At 61.0% G+C, this 16516-nt stretch overlaps 1 protein-coding gene across 1 annotated transcript; it reads right to left on the bottom strand.

Annotated features, from left to right (window-relative positions):
* Positions 1 to 10232: 10232 nt before the first annotated feature.
* MRPL43 (mitochondrial ribosomal protein L43) lies at positions 10233 to 16191 on the bottom strand. The gene is made up of 3 exons (XM_074959464.1): positions 16010 to 16191; positions 15027 to 15133; positions 10233 to 10470 (listed from the first exon to the last, which is right to left on the bottom strand). Exons 1-3 carry the CDS (start codon positions 16138 to 16140, stop codon positions 10241 to 10243), a joined length of 468 nt encoding a protein of 155 aa, XP_074815565.1. The 5' UTR covers positions 16141 to 16191; the 3' UTR covers positions 10233 to 10240.
* Positions 16192 to 16516: the final 325 nt, after the last annotated feature.

The following is a 16516-nucleotide window of genomic DNA, read 5'->3' on the forward strand; positions in this document are numbered from 1 at the left end:
GCGTGGCCGTGGAGTGGTGCGTGTGGGGGTCACGGCGGCGTGGCCGTGGAGTGGTACGTATGGGGGGGTCACGGCGGCGTGGCCGTGGAGTGGTGCGTGTGGGGGGTCACGGCAGCGTGGCCGTGGAGTGGTGCGTGTGGGGGGTCACGGCAGCGTGGCCGTGGAGTGGTGCGTGTGGGGGGTCACGGCAGCGTGGCCGTGGAGTGGTGCGTGTGGGGGGGTCACGGCAGCGTGGCCGTGGAGTGGTGCGTGTGGGGGGTCACGGCAGCGTGGCCGTGGAGTGGTGCGTGTGGGGGGGTCACGGCAGCGTGGCCGTGGAGTGGTGCGTGTGGGGGGGTCACGGCAGCGTGGCCGTGGAGTGGTGCGTGTGGGGGTCACGGCGGCATGGCCGTGGAGTGGTGCGTGTGGGGGTCACCCCTTGCCTGTGGCAGTGCCCTCCCATTGCCAGGCCCTGCTGGCCGTTGGGGACCAAGACCCCAGGAGCCAGGCTCAGCACAGAGGATGGGGCAGGTGAGGGGGCAGGGTGATGTGGCACTTAACCAAACAGCCTCCTTCGTCCTCACAGCCAGGGGAGGGCCCCATCCTGTGCCCTGTCCCAGTGCAGGCGCTCGGGTTACGCTGGTGTAACTGGGAGCAGGCGCTGGTCCCGGATTCCAGCTCCCCTTGGCTTCCGTTGTCTGCCTCCTGGGTCTTTCCTGCCCCGGCGCCACCTTCCTGCCCATCCGGCCCCAACGCCCCCTGCCTATGGAAGGCCAGAACGGAGCTGGGCAGGGGAGGGCTTCGTGACAGGCCCTGCTGTGTGTGTGCGTCGGCGTGCGTGCGTGTGTGTGTGTGTGTGTGCGCACGCTCAGCTCCGCGCGCTGGAATGGCAGACACCCCACGCGACCGTGCCTGCTCACGAGCACGCCTGCCGCCACGGGGATCCCCTTGCAGGGAGGGTGTTTTGGGAGCACAAGCTCCGGAGTTCTGGCCCCCGCCGGTGCCGAAGACCTGTGCGCACCGCCTGGGTTTATTCCAGCCCCGGACCCCGGAGCGTGCGGGTGTGCGCCGCACGCCAGAGACCGGCCCCCTGCTCCGCTGCTTGTTACGGCGCCCGGGACTGCGCTCGGCTGTCCCGAGAGCGGCCGGCTCCCAGCTGAGCTCCACCGCCTCCTCCGTCCGTCCCCGCCCGGCCGCGGCTTCACCCCCGCAGAGCCGCCGTGCGGTGCGAAGTGACTGGTTCGCTAACGAGCACTCGGCGCCCGGGCCTCCAGCGCGGCGTGGGAACGGCCGGCCACGACGTCGCTTCAAACGCAGGGACAGTCGGCCCCGGAGCGGCCGCCGGCAGATGGCCCCGAGCGTCCTGGCGAGAGAGAGAGAGAGACTGCGTGGCTAAGGCAACGCGCACACCCCCGGCCAGCCCGCTAGGCAGCGCGAGTTACCGCGTCGTCTCCTAAACATCACGGCCACTGAGAGACCAGACCGGCCGCGCCGCACCCCCTGCCAGCCAGCGTGGTGGGAAGGGGCCCAAGCGACGGGGCTGGCTCTGAGTCCCTCGGGGCACCATTCCCACAGGCTGGCAGAGCCCCGGCCCGCTCTCCTCCTCGGGAGGCTTCGCAGGCTCTCTCGCCGTGGGAGTTCGGCACCAGCTCTCCCCGGCTAATTGACTTTGGCCTTCGCTCCGTTACCAGGCTGCCCTGGTGTTCGGCGGGGGGGAGAGACTACCCTTGAAGCCGCTTCGAAACCCTGCTGTGGCTGGAAGCAGACAGCTCCCGAACAAGCATTCCCCCCCTGCACCCATCACCTTGTAACCAGAGCAGCGGAGGTGTATGCAGACAGGTCTGCTGGGCAAACACCCCCACGGCTCCACCGCTCCCAGCTGTGGGCGAGGTCTCAGGGTGGGTGGATCTTCCTCTCCCCACAACTCGGGCCTGGTGCCACCAGGGCAGCTGGCACCTGAGCCTGAGACCCCTCTGGCAGAGCAAACAAGCTGGCTCTTAGCCCGTGGGCCAGCCCCTAGAGGCAGATGGGAGCTGTGGATGTCCCGTGCATCCTCCCCCAATCCTCCTTTGCAGCATCAGGGGCAGCATCCAGCAGCGTCTGCCTCCCTGCCCCCCACCTCTCCCTCTGCGTGGAACGGGCACCCCGAGCACGCAGACCGCAGCCCTGGGGTTGGAGAGCTGGAGCTGGGGTCAGGCCGTTGTTCCTCATGGAAGTGAGCAACAGAGGTGGTTCTTCTGCCTGGCCAGGGCACAACAGCCCCCCCGCCAAGCACCTGCGCCAGGCTTGCGAGGGGCTGCCAGGCTGCCCAATCCTGTGGTCTCTGAGCACCCGCCTGCTCTAGCTTTAAATGGCCCAGGCGATGGGGCTCCCCACAGCCGCCTCGCCCTCCTGCCTGCCTCGCCATACAATCGCAGGGGAAGGCTGCGCTCTCCGAGGGTTCCCTCACTGGCACCCCCAGGCCCTGCCCAGCTGATGTGGATCTCTGTGAGCTGCAGCTGGCGCTGGCTTGCCCCAGGGGATGCGCTGCCCCAGATGAGTGGAGGAAGGGCTGGGTGGTGCTTTGCCTGGGGCAATAATGTCACTGAGTCTGCGTGGCTCAGGCTGTCCCCCGCTGGCCTGCCATGCTGCCGGCCATCCTAGACCTGGCTATGCCAGGCTCAGTGCATGGGAATGGGGGGCGGAAGGGGGGGAGGAGAGGCGTGTACAGAACATCCCTCGTGTGGAAAATATTTCAAGTGGGAGGGTGTCTGGGTCAGTGATAGCAGCAGCAGATTGTGAGTCAGGATGTCTGGGTCCTATTCCCAGCTCGGGGAGGGGACTGGAAGTCAGGATGCCTGGGGCCTATTCCCAGCTCTGCCACTGACTCACTGGCTGACCTTGGGCAAGTCACCTTCCCTCTCTGAGCCTCAGTTTCCCCTCCATAAAGCAAGGGTAATTTCTCCCTCCCTGCTGTTGGGAGGTGCGGGGAGGGAGGTTTCCGGCATTGGGACAGTGTGGTAGAAATGTAGAGCGAGCCGGCTGGTGATCCGACAGCAGTGGCCCCAGGTGCTGCTGTAGCCGTCCCAGGCTGTTGCTGCAAGGTTGGTAAGGCTGGTGCTGTACCCCGCACCCCAGCATTGCTGGGCCTTGCCCATTCCCCAGCCATACCCGGGAAAGGCCCCGGTCAGCATGGCTCGGGGAGCACAGCACAGACCCAGGGCTGTGTTTGCGTGCCAAGGGGTTGTCTGGGGGGACTTGTGTTCTTGAGCCCTGCTCCAGCGCAGATCATCAGCCAGCCTTGGCGCCTGGTTCCTGGAATGGGAAAGGGAGGGAGGAATCAGCGCGGCCGGGGCTGAATCCGTGGCTGATCCCCTGGGAAGGAGCAGGGCTGGAGCCTTGCATAATGGAAGCACCTCGTCTCCAGGATGGCTTGATCTAAACCCTATGTACCAACCCGGCTCCCAACGGCCTGCCTCGTCCTCAGTGACATTCCACCATGGACAGTCAAAGCAGCAGCGTACAGCACCTTGCATCTGGTTGCCTCTGCCCCTAGCCGCTCAATAAACCTGGATCTGTCTGAATGAGCCAGTGTGGTGTGAATCTGGTGTCAGGGGTCCATTTTCTGCTAGCATGTGGCACCGCTGGGGTGGGGGCAGAGCTGCGAGGGTAAAGAAGCACCGTTCATTAGGGCACTGCAGACCCTCCAGATTCAAACCAGGGAACCCATTTGGCGTCAGAGAGCTCTCTCTGGCCATTGTACTGGGACGGCCCCGGGGTCACCCCATGTGGGTCCATTGGACTGTCTCTGCTACAGTATAAGAGGGCAGTATGTGTCTCTTAGCTACTGGTACGAGCCCTCGGCACTATAATGTCTAAGTGCCCTCGGTAGGTTCAAGGGTTAACAATGACAGTGAACTCTGCTGGTGGAGACTGGCTCAGCTGCGTTGTCCTCACTGGAATTGTGCTGATTAGCACCAGCTGAGGATCTGGCCACCAGCTGGCACTTCCCTCCTATTCAGATTCTGAGACTCTGCCCATCACCGTGGTATCTGGCCTCTTTGACCTCATAGGCTGAACCCAGCCCAAGGTGTACGGTTCTGCTCTGATGCTGAGGGGTGTTCTAGGTGTGAGGCTTGGGGTCAGGAGAGGGGGGCAGGATCTAATATTCAGATCCCAGCCCAACTGCCCCTCAGCCGCTGGGAGCTCCATGCACAGGATTGGGTTGGGCGTTGTCTCTGGAATGGCTGGGAGCTGTTACCACCTGGCTGGCGGCCCTCATGCCATGGGTAGTGGCCTCCGCTCAGCTCCTAGTGCACAAAGGTTCACCAGAACAGTGTTGCCAATGCTCATATTTGGTGCTTCTCCTAAAGCCCCGGCTCCAGGAGTCCTGTGATTAGGAGAGACTCTCACCGAAAACGGGACCCAAGTGTGACTGAAAGAACTGAAGCGAAAAGGCAAAGAAAACACCCCTTGAATGTATTAGGGGTACCCCTTTTATCCCACCTGGGGGGTCAAAATCCAGGGGTTCACTGGGTTGCTTCCGTTAGGCTGAGACAGCGACCATATGAATCAGGGGTGTTCTTGGTGTAAACTTGTATAGTGACCCCGGCCTGCTTCTCTGGACAAGTGAACAGCAGCTGGCCAGTCCCTGGCTAAGAAACCCCCATGCCTGCCCTCCCACCAGCTCTGTGCCCAAAAAGCCATGGACTGCTTCCCATCGGGGACACACTGACAGCTGCCACATCCACACCCACAGTCTCCAACTGGCCTCCAGGGACCGGCCTCAGCCCGCAGGGCTCAGTGTGGACGCACCCGCAGTCTGTTACCGCGGGTGGCCCCGCTAGCGCCTGCAGCTGGTCTATCCCCGTGAAGGGGCGTGAGGGGCTGTCTGCTGAGCAGGGTGCCTGGCCGCCCTGAGGCTTTCCCGACGGCTGGGATGGGCTTTGGGCCCAAGACTTCCGCGGCCGGCAGCCATCGGCCCCTTCTGGCACAAGGGGAGTTTTCAGAGGCTGACGTTTTTAAGCCAGCCTCGTGATCTTTGAACCCTAAGGGTTGGCCAGGCCGAGAAATGCCCCTCTCCTGGCCCACCACCCTTTGGCCCAACGCCGGCACGGGCAAGCCCCCACCTTTGGACGGGGGGAGCTTCCCAGCCAGCCGGTGAGCCCTCCCACTCACTGGCCCTGGCAACCTACCTCATTCAGCCCTGACAGCAGCTGGCCCTAGACATGCCACCTCCTGAGCAGTGCCCCACAGCTGGGTGTGACAGACCAGCGAGGAGCTGAAGTTTCTGGAGCAGCTAATGGCGGGGCGGGGGGAGGGGGGTGTTAGCTCAAGCTGTTACAACGGCAGCCCATAGCAATGTGGGTTCAATCACGGTGCTGCGGGAGCTGGGGCACCCCCCCAGCAGCTTTGTTAAGGTCTGCGCTTGTGAGGCCTTCAGCTGGGCATTGGCATTAGACTGCGCCCTGCTCTAGAGAGGAGCGCCTTCAGAGCCGGGGTTAGCAGCCACCAAAAAAATGACAGAGCTTCGTTCTTCGGGGTGTAGGACGAGGAGGCAGGACGCCTGGGTTCTCTTCCTGACTCTGCTGCTGAATCGCTGCGTGAGCAGGATCAAGTCCCTCCCCCGCACACCCAGTGCCTCAGTTTCCCCATCTGTAATATGGAGCAAATGATCCTGCCCCTCCTTTTGAAAGCGTGTTCAAACCTACTGATCAGTGCTGCAATCCCCAGGGGGTTCTGGCACTATGGGCCAGCCCAGGATTACTGTCAGTAGCAGGACTTTGTGGTGGCATCTTGATATTACGGCCCCATTGTGCCAGGTGCTGTACAAGCATAGAGCAAGGCAGTCCTTGCCCCCAAGAGCTCACATGCTAAACAGATGAGAGGTTTGAGGGAAACTGAGGCACAGAGGGGGCAGGGACTTGCTCAGGGTCACCCAGCAAGTCAGTGGCAGAGATTCCCAGGCAGCTGGTTGCTTTGTGTCTCAACACCAGATAGCACTGGGGTGGCGGGATGCCCAAGCAGCTGGGGGGTCAGCAGCCATGCTGGTTTACGCCTGGTGTCTCCGTTGTTTGCCCATCCCCTCAGATTGCCCGGGACCATCTCTGCCTTACCTGAAGCTGAGGGGGGATGGGTGTCCCCCCCCCAATCATCCCCCAGTTGCAAAGCCCTTTGCTGAGCCATCAGCTCCACCAGGGGATCAGCTGCTGGGAAGGAGCCCAGTCCCTTCCAGTTAGCTAAGCCCTTTGGGGCAATGAAGGCGACTGGCCCTTGGCGCCATGGCCAGACTCAGTGGAGAAGCCCAGGTCTTGGGGGGGGGGGGGGCTAACCCTGAGGCCTGGCTGCTCCCTCCTGGCCAGGAGGACAGCTGGGGGAGCTGGCTAGCAGGAAACGCTTCACCCTTGCCATGGGAGTCCCCATCCCGGAGCAGAGTGTGGCCCAGAGAAAGGGGTGAGAACCCTGCAGAAACGGGGCGAAGCCCCCTGCGAAGGTCTGATCCTGGCCCTGCCAGAAAGCAGCCACACCGGGTCAACCCAGGGCTCCTCATTGGCATGGAGGAATTTAACCCTGGCTGCTTGTGGTAGCCCAAGACCCCCACCCCCACCCACACGGCCACAGGGCTGGGACGGTTCATGGCTATTAGGATCTATGGGGTCCGGTGCCGTAGGCCCTCGAGGGGCCAACCCGACTGGGCCCCAGCGTGCCAGGCGCTGCCCAAACACTGCAGAAAGGCATGGTCACAAAGAGCCCAGCTGAGTTTTAGGCGGGCGCGACGGCTCTCACCGGCACAAGCTAGCGGCCCAGGGAGGGGGTGCTGTGGGGGGGTGCGTGGCAGAGACTCGCTGCTGGGACTTCCCAGGCCTGTGCTTGGCCCTTGCCGCCGGACGCACATGAGGAGCGAGGCGGGTACCATGCATGCAGGCCCTGGTGTCCCCGGCTGGGCCACATCCCGATAGCAGATTCCAAGGCACGTCCGATGCCACGGATCAGCCAGGCTGGGGGGTCTGCGGCTCCAGGGGGAACCAGGCACTCTGGCTCCCCTCTCAATTTCTCTGCTGCTCTCCCCGGGCCGTTGTCAGGCAGGAACAGCTGGGTTTAATCAGCCAAGCCAGGAGCCCCGGGGGGTGATCGGTGCAGGAAATTCCACTTTGCAGAAACACTGATCCCTTAGTAAAAGCTCAACCCCTCAGCAATGGGGCTGCGCCGAGGGTGGCAGGGTGCAAGGATGGTGCACGCTTGGACAGAGGGGTGGGGAACGAGATCTCAGCCCCATATGCCCCCCCCACCGCCACCCATGGCTGCCCTTTTAACACCACCGAACAGGGACTAGCCGGCGGGTCCCATCCCAGCAAGGGCTGCGAGCTGCGGCCGGGAGCGTCCATCCAGAGCCAGTGCTGGGGATGCTGCCGACTAAGCCCTTGAGGGCCCTGCGTGTGTGGGGTGGGGAAACCCCTCGGCCCGGCCCCGGTGGGGACAAGGAGCCCCAGAGCCGGAGTCTGGGCGCAAGGGAGTTGGTGGCTTCCTCCGCCCACCCACCCATGTGAGGGGCAGAGATGTCAACGCTGGGAGATCGGTGTCCCCACATGAGCTGGGTGCTGTGCTCCCCTCCTGCCCCATGCCGGGGCATCCTGCCCAGCTGAGCTCCGAATCCGCCCTGCCCCAGGCTGATCTGCACAGGCCCAGCCAGGGAAGGGTTAAGGGGCTGGCTCTCTTAAGCCCTGTGAATGGGCCAGCTGACTATAAACCCCAGGGATTGGGGGCAGGGGAGCAGTGTGTGCTGGGAGGAAGCAGCTCAGAGCATGGGGCCCTGCACTGGTAAGTCTGGTTTTACGCACCTGGGGCTGAGCCTGCTCTGCACCATGCAGGTGGTGGGAGGAAGGATTAGCTAGTGCATAAGTTCTCCTTCCCCCCCCCCCCCAAGCTGGCCTGAGGCGCCAGGAGACCTGGCGGGAGGAAGGCAGAGCTGGATCGCTACCTGCAGGTGCCAGGCCCAAGACCCCCAAGACCGCTCCTACTCACTGGCACAGGGGGTGAGCCCCGGTGTCCGGGCCATGCTCTGACTCGGGCCATTGCACCCCGCCTCACTAGTGAAGGAGCACGGCATGGCTTCCTGGCCTAAACTGCATAGCAGTGTTAAAAGCGGCAGCCACGGCCTGCCCCAGAAGTGGTCGCATTTCAGCAGTGGGTGGAGTGTTTGTGCTCTGGGGCCCTTGGGGATCCTGCAGGGTGAAAGACGCTGTCAACATCTGTTAGTGGGGCAGGGTACTTCAGAGCTCACTGCCCCCCCCCCAATCTCCCTGTGTACCCCCTCTATAGCTGGAGCTCTCAGCAACTCCCCACATTTCCCCCCCCCTTCCATGAGGGGTTCTGTTCCCCCCCATGTTAGGGTCCCCTATTCCCCACCCCCATGGCAGGGGCTCTGTGTGCACCCCAAGCCTATGGAATGGGGGAAGGGATGGACTGCAGGGACCCGGAGTCAGACACAGCCAGGTGGTAGATGGCCAGCTGTTCACCAGGGCTCCCCCAATCCTCGCTGACTGGAAGCGGGGGGTGGATGAGGGGACTCCGTCCCAGGGTGAGCCGTGCTGGCTGCTGGGCAGCCCCCCGCGATTAGCCTAAGGGAGTGGGGTGGTAAGGCCCCATTCTCCCGTGAGAGGATCAGCCGCGGGGGTGTGAATTGGGGCCATGCCCCGGCTGTTTGAGCTACAGCCCCTTGCAGAGGTGCTGGAGGCCGTGGCTGTACTAAGGAACTGGCAGGGGCTTCCTGCCCGCCCCACTCCGGAGCCTGGAAACCTGGCAGGGCTGCCAACACCCTCACCCCGCGGGCTGCCCTGTCTAGCCATGTCGGATGCCGCCAGCTTCCTCCCAGGGCAATGTGGTTTGGGGCCCCCAGGGAGCGGAGGAGCCAGGCGCCCCCTCAGCCAGGGAGACCAGAGCAGGCCTGGGTGGGCCGGCGCTGCAGGGTGGGGTGGCAGGCGACAGAAGGTGCGGCCAGGGAAGGGCTGGATGTGCCAGCATTGGCCAGACGGGCGGCTTAGTCCAGACGCCTGCCCTTCAAGTAGGGGACTGGGCTGGTGCTGCCAGGACCCCCAACCGAGCTGGGGGGTGGGGGTTGGTGTGGGTCTGCCCAGAGCCATGCTCAGGCCCTGCGGGTCCCTCCTGCTGGTGACGGGGGGACGACCCAGCACAGCACGGCATGACCGCCCCGCTGGGCCAAGGGATGGCTGTGGGGGCAGGGGGTGGATGGGCTGGTGGGTGGCACATCCCTGTGCCAACTGGGGGGGGGGGGATCATGTGGGGGGGGAGGGAGCCCTGGTGAACAGCTGGCCATCTACCACCTGGCTGTGTCTGACTCCCGGTCCCTGCAGTCCACCCCTTCCCCCATTCCATGGGCTGAAGATCAGGGTTCCCCCCCCCCCCCGGGGTTTTCTCCAGAGCCGCACCAGCCTTGCAGCAGGACCTGAATTTCTGCTCCTCATCTGGCCGTGTTTCGGGGGGGAGGGCAGCCGTTGCTCTGAAGGCCTGCCAGATCTCCTCATCACAGCGAGAAACGCTGCTCATTGCTTCCTGCTGCAGGAAATCGGCAGCGGACCCACCGAAGCAGCGTGGAGAATCAGGCGGAACGGCCTGGCGGTGGAATGCCCCCAGGGCAAGTGGGGGGACAACCACATCTGTTGGGAACTTGAAACCCCCCTCGACAAGAAATGCTTCATTTATTCCCCCCGTGAACAGCCCACCAGGGGCCCAGGCCTGGGAGGTAACGCTGCAAGGCCTTAAAGCTGGGATGGGAGAAAAGTTCGGGACTTTGTGAAGGTGAGTGTGGGGGCTGGGACTGAAAGAACAGCTGCCTCCCATAGCTCCTTGATCCCCTGGGGCGTTACAGACTCTCGGGGTAGAGATCTCTCCCCCTGAAATGCAGCTGTCTCTGGGGTGGAACAGGGCAGCTGACTACTAGACACAACAGGAATTAGGACTCCTGGTTCTATTTGCTGCTGAGTGACCAGGGGCAAGACTCCTCCCTTCTCTGTGCCTCTACTTCCCCATGTGCAAGGTGGGATAAGGGGTCTGTGCATCCCAGGGGGTTTAAGTACTTGGAGGTGTTCAGTTGCAAGGCCCCTGTAGCGCCAAGAGTTACTATTAACGATGGGCTGGGTCAATGGCTGACACTTCTCAGAAGTATTTAACCCATGGATCCCTGGATCTGAACCAGAGAGGTGTGTCGTTTCCCCCCCCCACCCCACACACACACACAATGCTCAGTCACACTCTTTCCAGCAGGTCACACTTTATTAGGCTGCTGCTCCAGTCTGCGCAGGCTCTGCCCGGGGAGGGTGCTTGGCTTGTTGGTGAATGGGTGCCACTGGCCCTGGATGCTGGGGTTGTCTGTGTGGAAGGGCTTGCGGATGCGAATGATCTCCAGCCCCGACTGGTTGGCCAGCTTCTGGACCAGCTGCGTTATCTCAGCCACTGTCTTGTCAGCGATGATCTCTTCCCTCACTGCTCCGTTCACTGGAAGGAGAGAGAAGAGCCCAGGGAGTTAGCCCAGACCTGCTCTTACCACCGGACACGCAGGCTACGCTCGGCACGGAGGTCTCTGAAGGCCTGGGGTGCAAAAGAAATGCAGTGGCAAGGCTAGTAATAAAGCACACGTCTGCAGTGCCTCATTTAAAGGGACCCCAATGTGAGCTACATGGACTCTGACCCCCTCCCCCACTGAAATGCAGCCACCTCTGGGGTGGAACATGGCAGCTGTTTGCAACAGTACACAACACTTGAGGATGGGATGCAAAGGAGAAACAATTTAAACTACAGGGGGCTTGGGGTGGTAGGTCACCCTCCCCATTTGGAATGTGGCAGTCGAAATATTGCCCTGATCCACGCCTGCTTAGCTGTAGGTCTGGGCGCATGGCTGCAAGCCAGACTCCTCTGTCCTTCCCACCCAGCTACCCCTCAGAGGGGGATGCAGGAGAGACTCCTACACTTCTCATAGAATCATAGAATATCAGGGTTGGAAGGGACCTCGGGAGGTATCTAGTCCAACCCCCTGCTCAAAGCAGGACCAATCCCCATTTAAATCATCCCAGCCAGGGCTTTGTCAAGCCTGACCTTAAAAACTTCTAAGACAGGAGATTCCACCACCTCCCTAGGTAACGCATTCCAGTGCTTCACAACCCTCCTAGTGAAAAAGTTTTTCCTAATATCCAACCTAAACCTCCCCCACTGCAACTTGAGACCATTAGTCCTTGTTCTGTCATCTGCTACCACTGAGAACAGCCTAGAGCCATCCTCTTTGGAACCCCCCTTCAGGTAGTTGAAAGCTAGCTTCAGGCTGAGGGGGCGTCTGGCTTCTGCCCCCAGTGGGAGGCACAAGGATCTGCATCTTGTCAGCTGCATGCGTCATCGAGCCCTCGCAGGAATAACAGGGCCCGTGCTCCGGGCAGCTCAGCAGGAAGGCCCCTCTCTCGACACTGTCAGTGTGTCTCCGTGCTGGCACAGCACAGCGAGGGGGCCGTCTTCATTTCTCTCGCCTCCCACCAGTTGTGTGCCTAGCCCTCCCAGGGAATCAATGCAGCCCATGCCCAGGCAAGCCCCCTTCCTGCCAGACCCTGGGGCGATTCTTGTGCAAGCTGGGAAGAGGGGCAGCCGCTATTCTTAGCCCAGCGTGATGCGATCTGCAGTGGCAGGTCCCGTTCCGCGAGCGTGCGCTAGAGCCTCCTGCGGTTCCTCATGGCCTGATTTTTAAAATCCCTCCGCAGCCCCCTCTGCTCAGCTCTCTGGCTGTGCTGCTGAAAGGGGCTGCGCCGGCCGTGGGGGGAACTGAACAGGAGAGCTCCAGCTAGCGGCAGGGCAGGTTCTCCCCGCACCAAGGCGCCTTGCCTCTGCTGAGCGTCGGAGAGCGGTTCTGAATGGACCAGTTCCCGGCTAAAGGGCTCCGGTGTGGGTTCACCCGTCTTAGGGAGCGCTGCGACGGCGCTGGGGGTGGTGCAGGCAGCTGGCCCCCAAGCTGAGACCCTGCCAGCTCGCTGCACACAGGCTGCAGGACTGCTGGCCTCAATACACCTGCCAGCGGCATTCAGAGGTGTCAGTCAGGATGGGCTGACAGGTAGCCGCGGCCCTTGCACTGGGCACAATTTTTGATCGGTGCTCTGGCACCTCACGAAGAGCCAGACAGGAAACACCACTGGCCTTTCAGCTGAAGGGCCAGCAAAGGACTCCTGCTTCCCTGTAACAACACCCGCGTCCCTGCAGTGAACCCAACAGCCCCACTCCAGCCTGACCAAGGGGAGAATGTGCCGCAAGGCCCATGCGGGAGATCCAGGGCCAGGGGTCTCTCCCGAGACCCTCCCACCAGTTATGGAGAGTCAATGGCACTTGTGGCCATTAACCCCTTTGCTGCTGGGAGAAGAGGCCTTGGCTTTCTCCAGGATGGGAGTGATCTTAACGAGTGCTCAGTGAATGGAACACAGCCGGGTAACGTGCTCCCACCAGGAGCCTGCCAGAGACCTGAGGATGGGGCAGGCTGGAGGACAAGAAGGGGCGAGTTCTCCTGTAGCTCGGCACTGGCAGGTTTCAGCTCCACTCAGAGAAGCATGTGCAGGGACTCAGTTGGTGTCAGACTGTCCTGGCGAGGACAGCCCAGTTCTCTTCCAATCGCTCCCGGTGTTCAGAGCCCGCTCTGTGGGCAGGGGGACACAGGGTTGGGGAAGGGAGTTCCCTGGCGGGCATGGGGAGGGTTAAAGCACCAGCAGGAAACTGCACTTTAAGACAATTGCTGATCCTTACAGAGCTGCTTGGGTTTGCCAGCTGGGATAGCCATGCTCTGCATGATGCCCGGGTGGCAGCCTGGCTAAGGGGAGTATGCTATGGCACTCCTGAATAAGAACACGGCTGCACGCAGGCTGCAGACAGCCATCGCCTTCAGCCAAACCACTGAGCTCTTGAACGCTTCCTCAGTCAGAGACCAGGAGACAACTGGCCATGGGGCTGCAGGCCCAGCAGGGTGGGAGAAGGGGAGCCTGATCGGGGTGGGGCTCAGCAGCAAAGGGGATTTGCCCAGTGACCAACCCCCTCCTCTACCCCTCTCCCAATTACATCTACCTCCTCCCCTCGCCCTGCTCCAGCCCTTCCTAAATGCTGCCCCTGAACATCACTTACTCCTGCACCCTCACCCGTTGCGAACCACTTCTCTGGCTCCCCAAACTGCTCCCCCTTTGCCTTCAGGGCCTTGTTACACCTCTGCTGGCATCCCCTCCCCCCTTTCTGCTCTCCCAGTGACCCCAGCCTCCATAGCTGCTCTACCATGTGCCTCTGTCCCCATGGCTTGGGATACCCTTCCCTTCAGAAACCTCCTGGGCAAATGGCTGCCCTCCCCTGGTCCACATCACTCCTCAAAACTTGCTTCTGCTGCATCACCTACAAGGAAATACTTACTTCCTCCCCCGCCCCCCCCAGGTGTGACCGACTGTGCCATCTGATCAAGTGCTAACGGGGCTCTCCTCGCCAGATCATCCTAGCAACTAAACTGAGTGATCTTCTTTCAGCAGCCTGGGTCCCTTCTTATCATGTGTTATATCCTCCCTTGTCCGTCTAGTCCATCATTCAGCCTGTAAGCACTTTGGGACAGGGTCCTCTCTTCTGCCAGCAACCTAGCTGCTTGGGGGCACTGTGCAATGATCTCACCATTTCCAGTGAGCAAAACTCAGAGGCAGAAGTGACTTTCTGTACAGCTACTCCAACCTCTGAATTGCCAAACAATAACCTACTGCCAGCAAGAGCTGATTCTAAGAGGACATGTCTCAGATCAATGCATTTCCACATGTGATCACATGTCAATGCCTCTCTAGCCTTTCTGTCCACAGCAAAATACCGAGTGCTTTGCATTTTCTTCTCCAGATACAGTTCTTTACTCTGCTTTTTGTCTTATTTGTGCATCTGAGAAATCTATTCAGGGAGACAGCACCACCTACCCTTCAGAAGCCGTACTGCGATGCTAAGGTAGTACTTCCCTGGCAAGATGTTAAAAGCCCATTGACACTGCCTAGATTTCAAATTAGCAGTGTTGCTATATCCACACACCTGCCAGGAAATGAGACAGACAAGGTGGGTGAGATAACTACTTTTATTGGACCAACTTTTGTTGGTGGAAGAGACAAACCTTTGTGCTACGCAGAGCTGTTCTTCAGGGCTAATCCCTGTGTAGGTTGAAAGCTTGTCTTTGTCTCCTCCACCTGCAGAAATTAGGCCAGTAAAAGACTCTCTCACACGCCTTGTCTCTAGTGGATTTCAAGCTGATTTAAATATAATTTCAGGTCCTACATCTGGTCCTGACCAACTGCTGTGGTCTTACAATCACATTTTTAAATTGTTTTTTCTCTTCTTTCCTGCTGCAAGAGACCCCAAACAGGGGAACTGGAGTACATGAGGCATATGTGCTGTCAAAAGCAAGCTTAGACAAACTTCCTTTTAGTTTCTTGTTAGTTCTCTTTGTTGCTTTAACAGATGCATGATTTTCAGACTATGACTAAACTGGGTGTCCATTTAACAAAAGCTATCATTTTCTTGGGCACTTTGACAGCACAATATGAACTGCATTATACTTCCAAGAGCTTATTCCCCCAATCCAGCCATCTGTCTGGTCTGGGTATAGCTTTACTTCGTGGAGTTTGATTCTCTCCATCCACAAAAGACTCGCAGCTCTACCGCCAGAGAAGTCCGTTGTCATAAGTCTAGAAGCTGGGGCTTGTCAGTGCTTGAAAATTAATTCAGATTAAGATAGCATGTACATTTAAAGCACTCTAGCTAGTCCTGAATAATTCCATGTGTGGACACTCTTATTATAAAGTAAGAATGCTTAGTTCTGGCTTAACTCCACTTTCAAAGAGGATTAAGTTATCTTTTACCTTCATACAGCTCTTCCCTTTAATGCAAGTCTCTTTGATCTGGGAGGAAGCACCCTCCAATGTGATGCTTTAAAACCCGTTTTCCGGGATGACTGTTAAATACCAGGGGAATTCTCAACAAGTCTCCCCTTCATTTAAGTTGGAAGCAGCATGTTTCATACTCACAATATTCTGCGACCACTGTGGGACTTCTGCATTTCTGTGGGGACACATACACCACCACACCAGGGTTCTGCTTGGCAAAGTCCAACACCTTCTCTTCTATGTAGCCTCTACAACAAAAAAGCAGGGAGAAATCAGAGGTGAGGGGTCAGTACTATACCACCTATATGTGAGCTCTATGACCCACCTTACAGAAGGAGTCAGGGTACAGGTGTGCTCCCCCAACGTAGGGACCACCCACCTGGCATCTAGCAGCCCGCTGAGTGAGACACGGGAGCCAGGATGAAAGGTCTGAGTGCAGGGAGTAGGAGCTTAGTGCACAGATTTTAATCTGTCCTCCGTGAGTGCTCAGAGTGCCTGGGGGTCAAGGGTTGCCTGTACATACCTCCCCCTCCCCCTCCCCCGCAGGGTAGAGGTCAGAGTGCAGGGATCACGGCACCTGCCTGCCCTGGCTAGAGGTCAGAGTGCAGGGGTCACGGGTCCTACCCGCCTGGGATAGAGGTCAGGGGTCGGGGGAGTCACGGCTCCTGCCCGCCCCGGCTAGAGGTCAGGGGTCGGGGGGTCACGGCTCCTGCCCGCCCCGGCTAGAGGTCGGGGGTCAGAGGTCGGGGGGTCAGGGCTCGTGCCCGCCCCACCTAGAGGTCAGAGATCAGGGGTTGGCGGGGTCATGGCTCCTGCCCGCCCCGGCTAGAGGTCAGGGGTCGGGGGAGTCACGGCTCCTGCCCGCCCCGGCTAGAGGTCAGGGGTCGGGGGGGTCACGGCTCCTGCCCGCCCCGGCTAGAGGTCAGAGGTCGGGGGGTCAGGGCTCGTGCCCGCCCCACCTAGAGGTCAGGGGTCGGGGGGGTCACGGCTCCTGCCCGCCCCGGCTAGAGGTCAGAGGTCGGGGGGTCAGGGCTCGTGCCCGCCCCACCTAGAGGTCAGGGGTCGGGGGGGGGTCACGGCTCCTGCCCGCCCCGGCCAGGGGTCAGAGGTCGGGGGGGACGCACCTGGCCCCGCGCGAGGTCTGCCCGCCGGGGCTGAAGACCAGGCTGAGGCGCTGCAGCTGACACACGTAGCGGCCCAGCCCGTTGCGCAGGACGCTGCCCAGGTAGCGGCTCGCAGTCCCGCGCGCGGTCATGGCGCCGGGCGGCTCTTCCGGCTCCGGTCCCGCCCCGGAAGTGACGTGGGCTGTTGTGGTTCCGGGGTCGCGGGAGAATGGCGCCTTCCGCGCGGCACGTGCGGGGCCCGAGAGCGGGCGGGGGCGCGCGGGGGGCGCCGGCCTGAGGGGCGGGACCGGGCTCAGCGCTGCTGGGGGGAGGGGCGCCGGGTCAGAAGGGGGCTGCCGGCGGGGCAGGAGGGGTTGAGGTGGGAGGGGGGGCAGGGGGATTCTGCGGGGAGGCTGCCGGGGGGGAAGGAGGGGGTTGAGGTGGCAGGGAGACTCCGAGGGGGGGCTGCCGGGGGGGCAGGGGGACTCCGGGGGGGCAGGAGAGGTTGAGGTGGGAGGGGGGGCAGGG

The sequence above is a fragment of the Natator depressus genome, chromosome 7 (genome assembly GCF_965152275.1).
Source record: "Natator depressus isolate rNatDep1 chromosome 7, rNatDep2.hap1, whole genome shotgun sequence".
Taxonomy (NCBI): Eukaryota; Metazoa; Chordata; order Testudines; family Cheloniidae; genus Natator; species Natator depressus.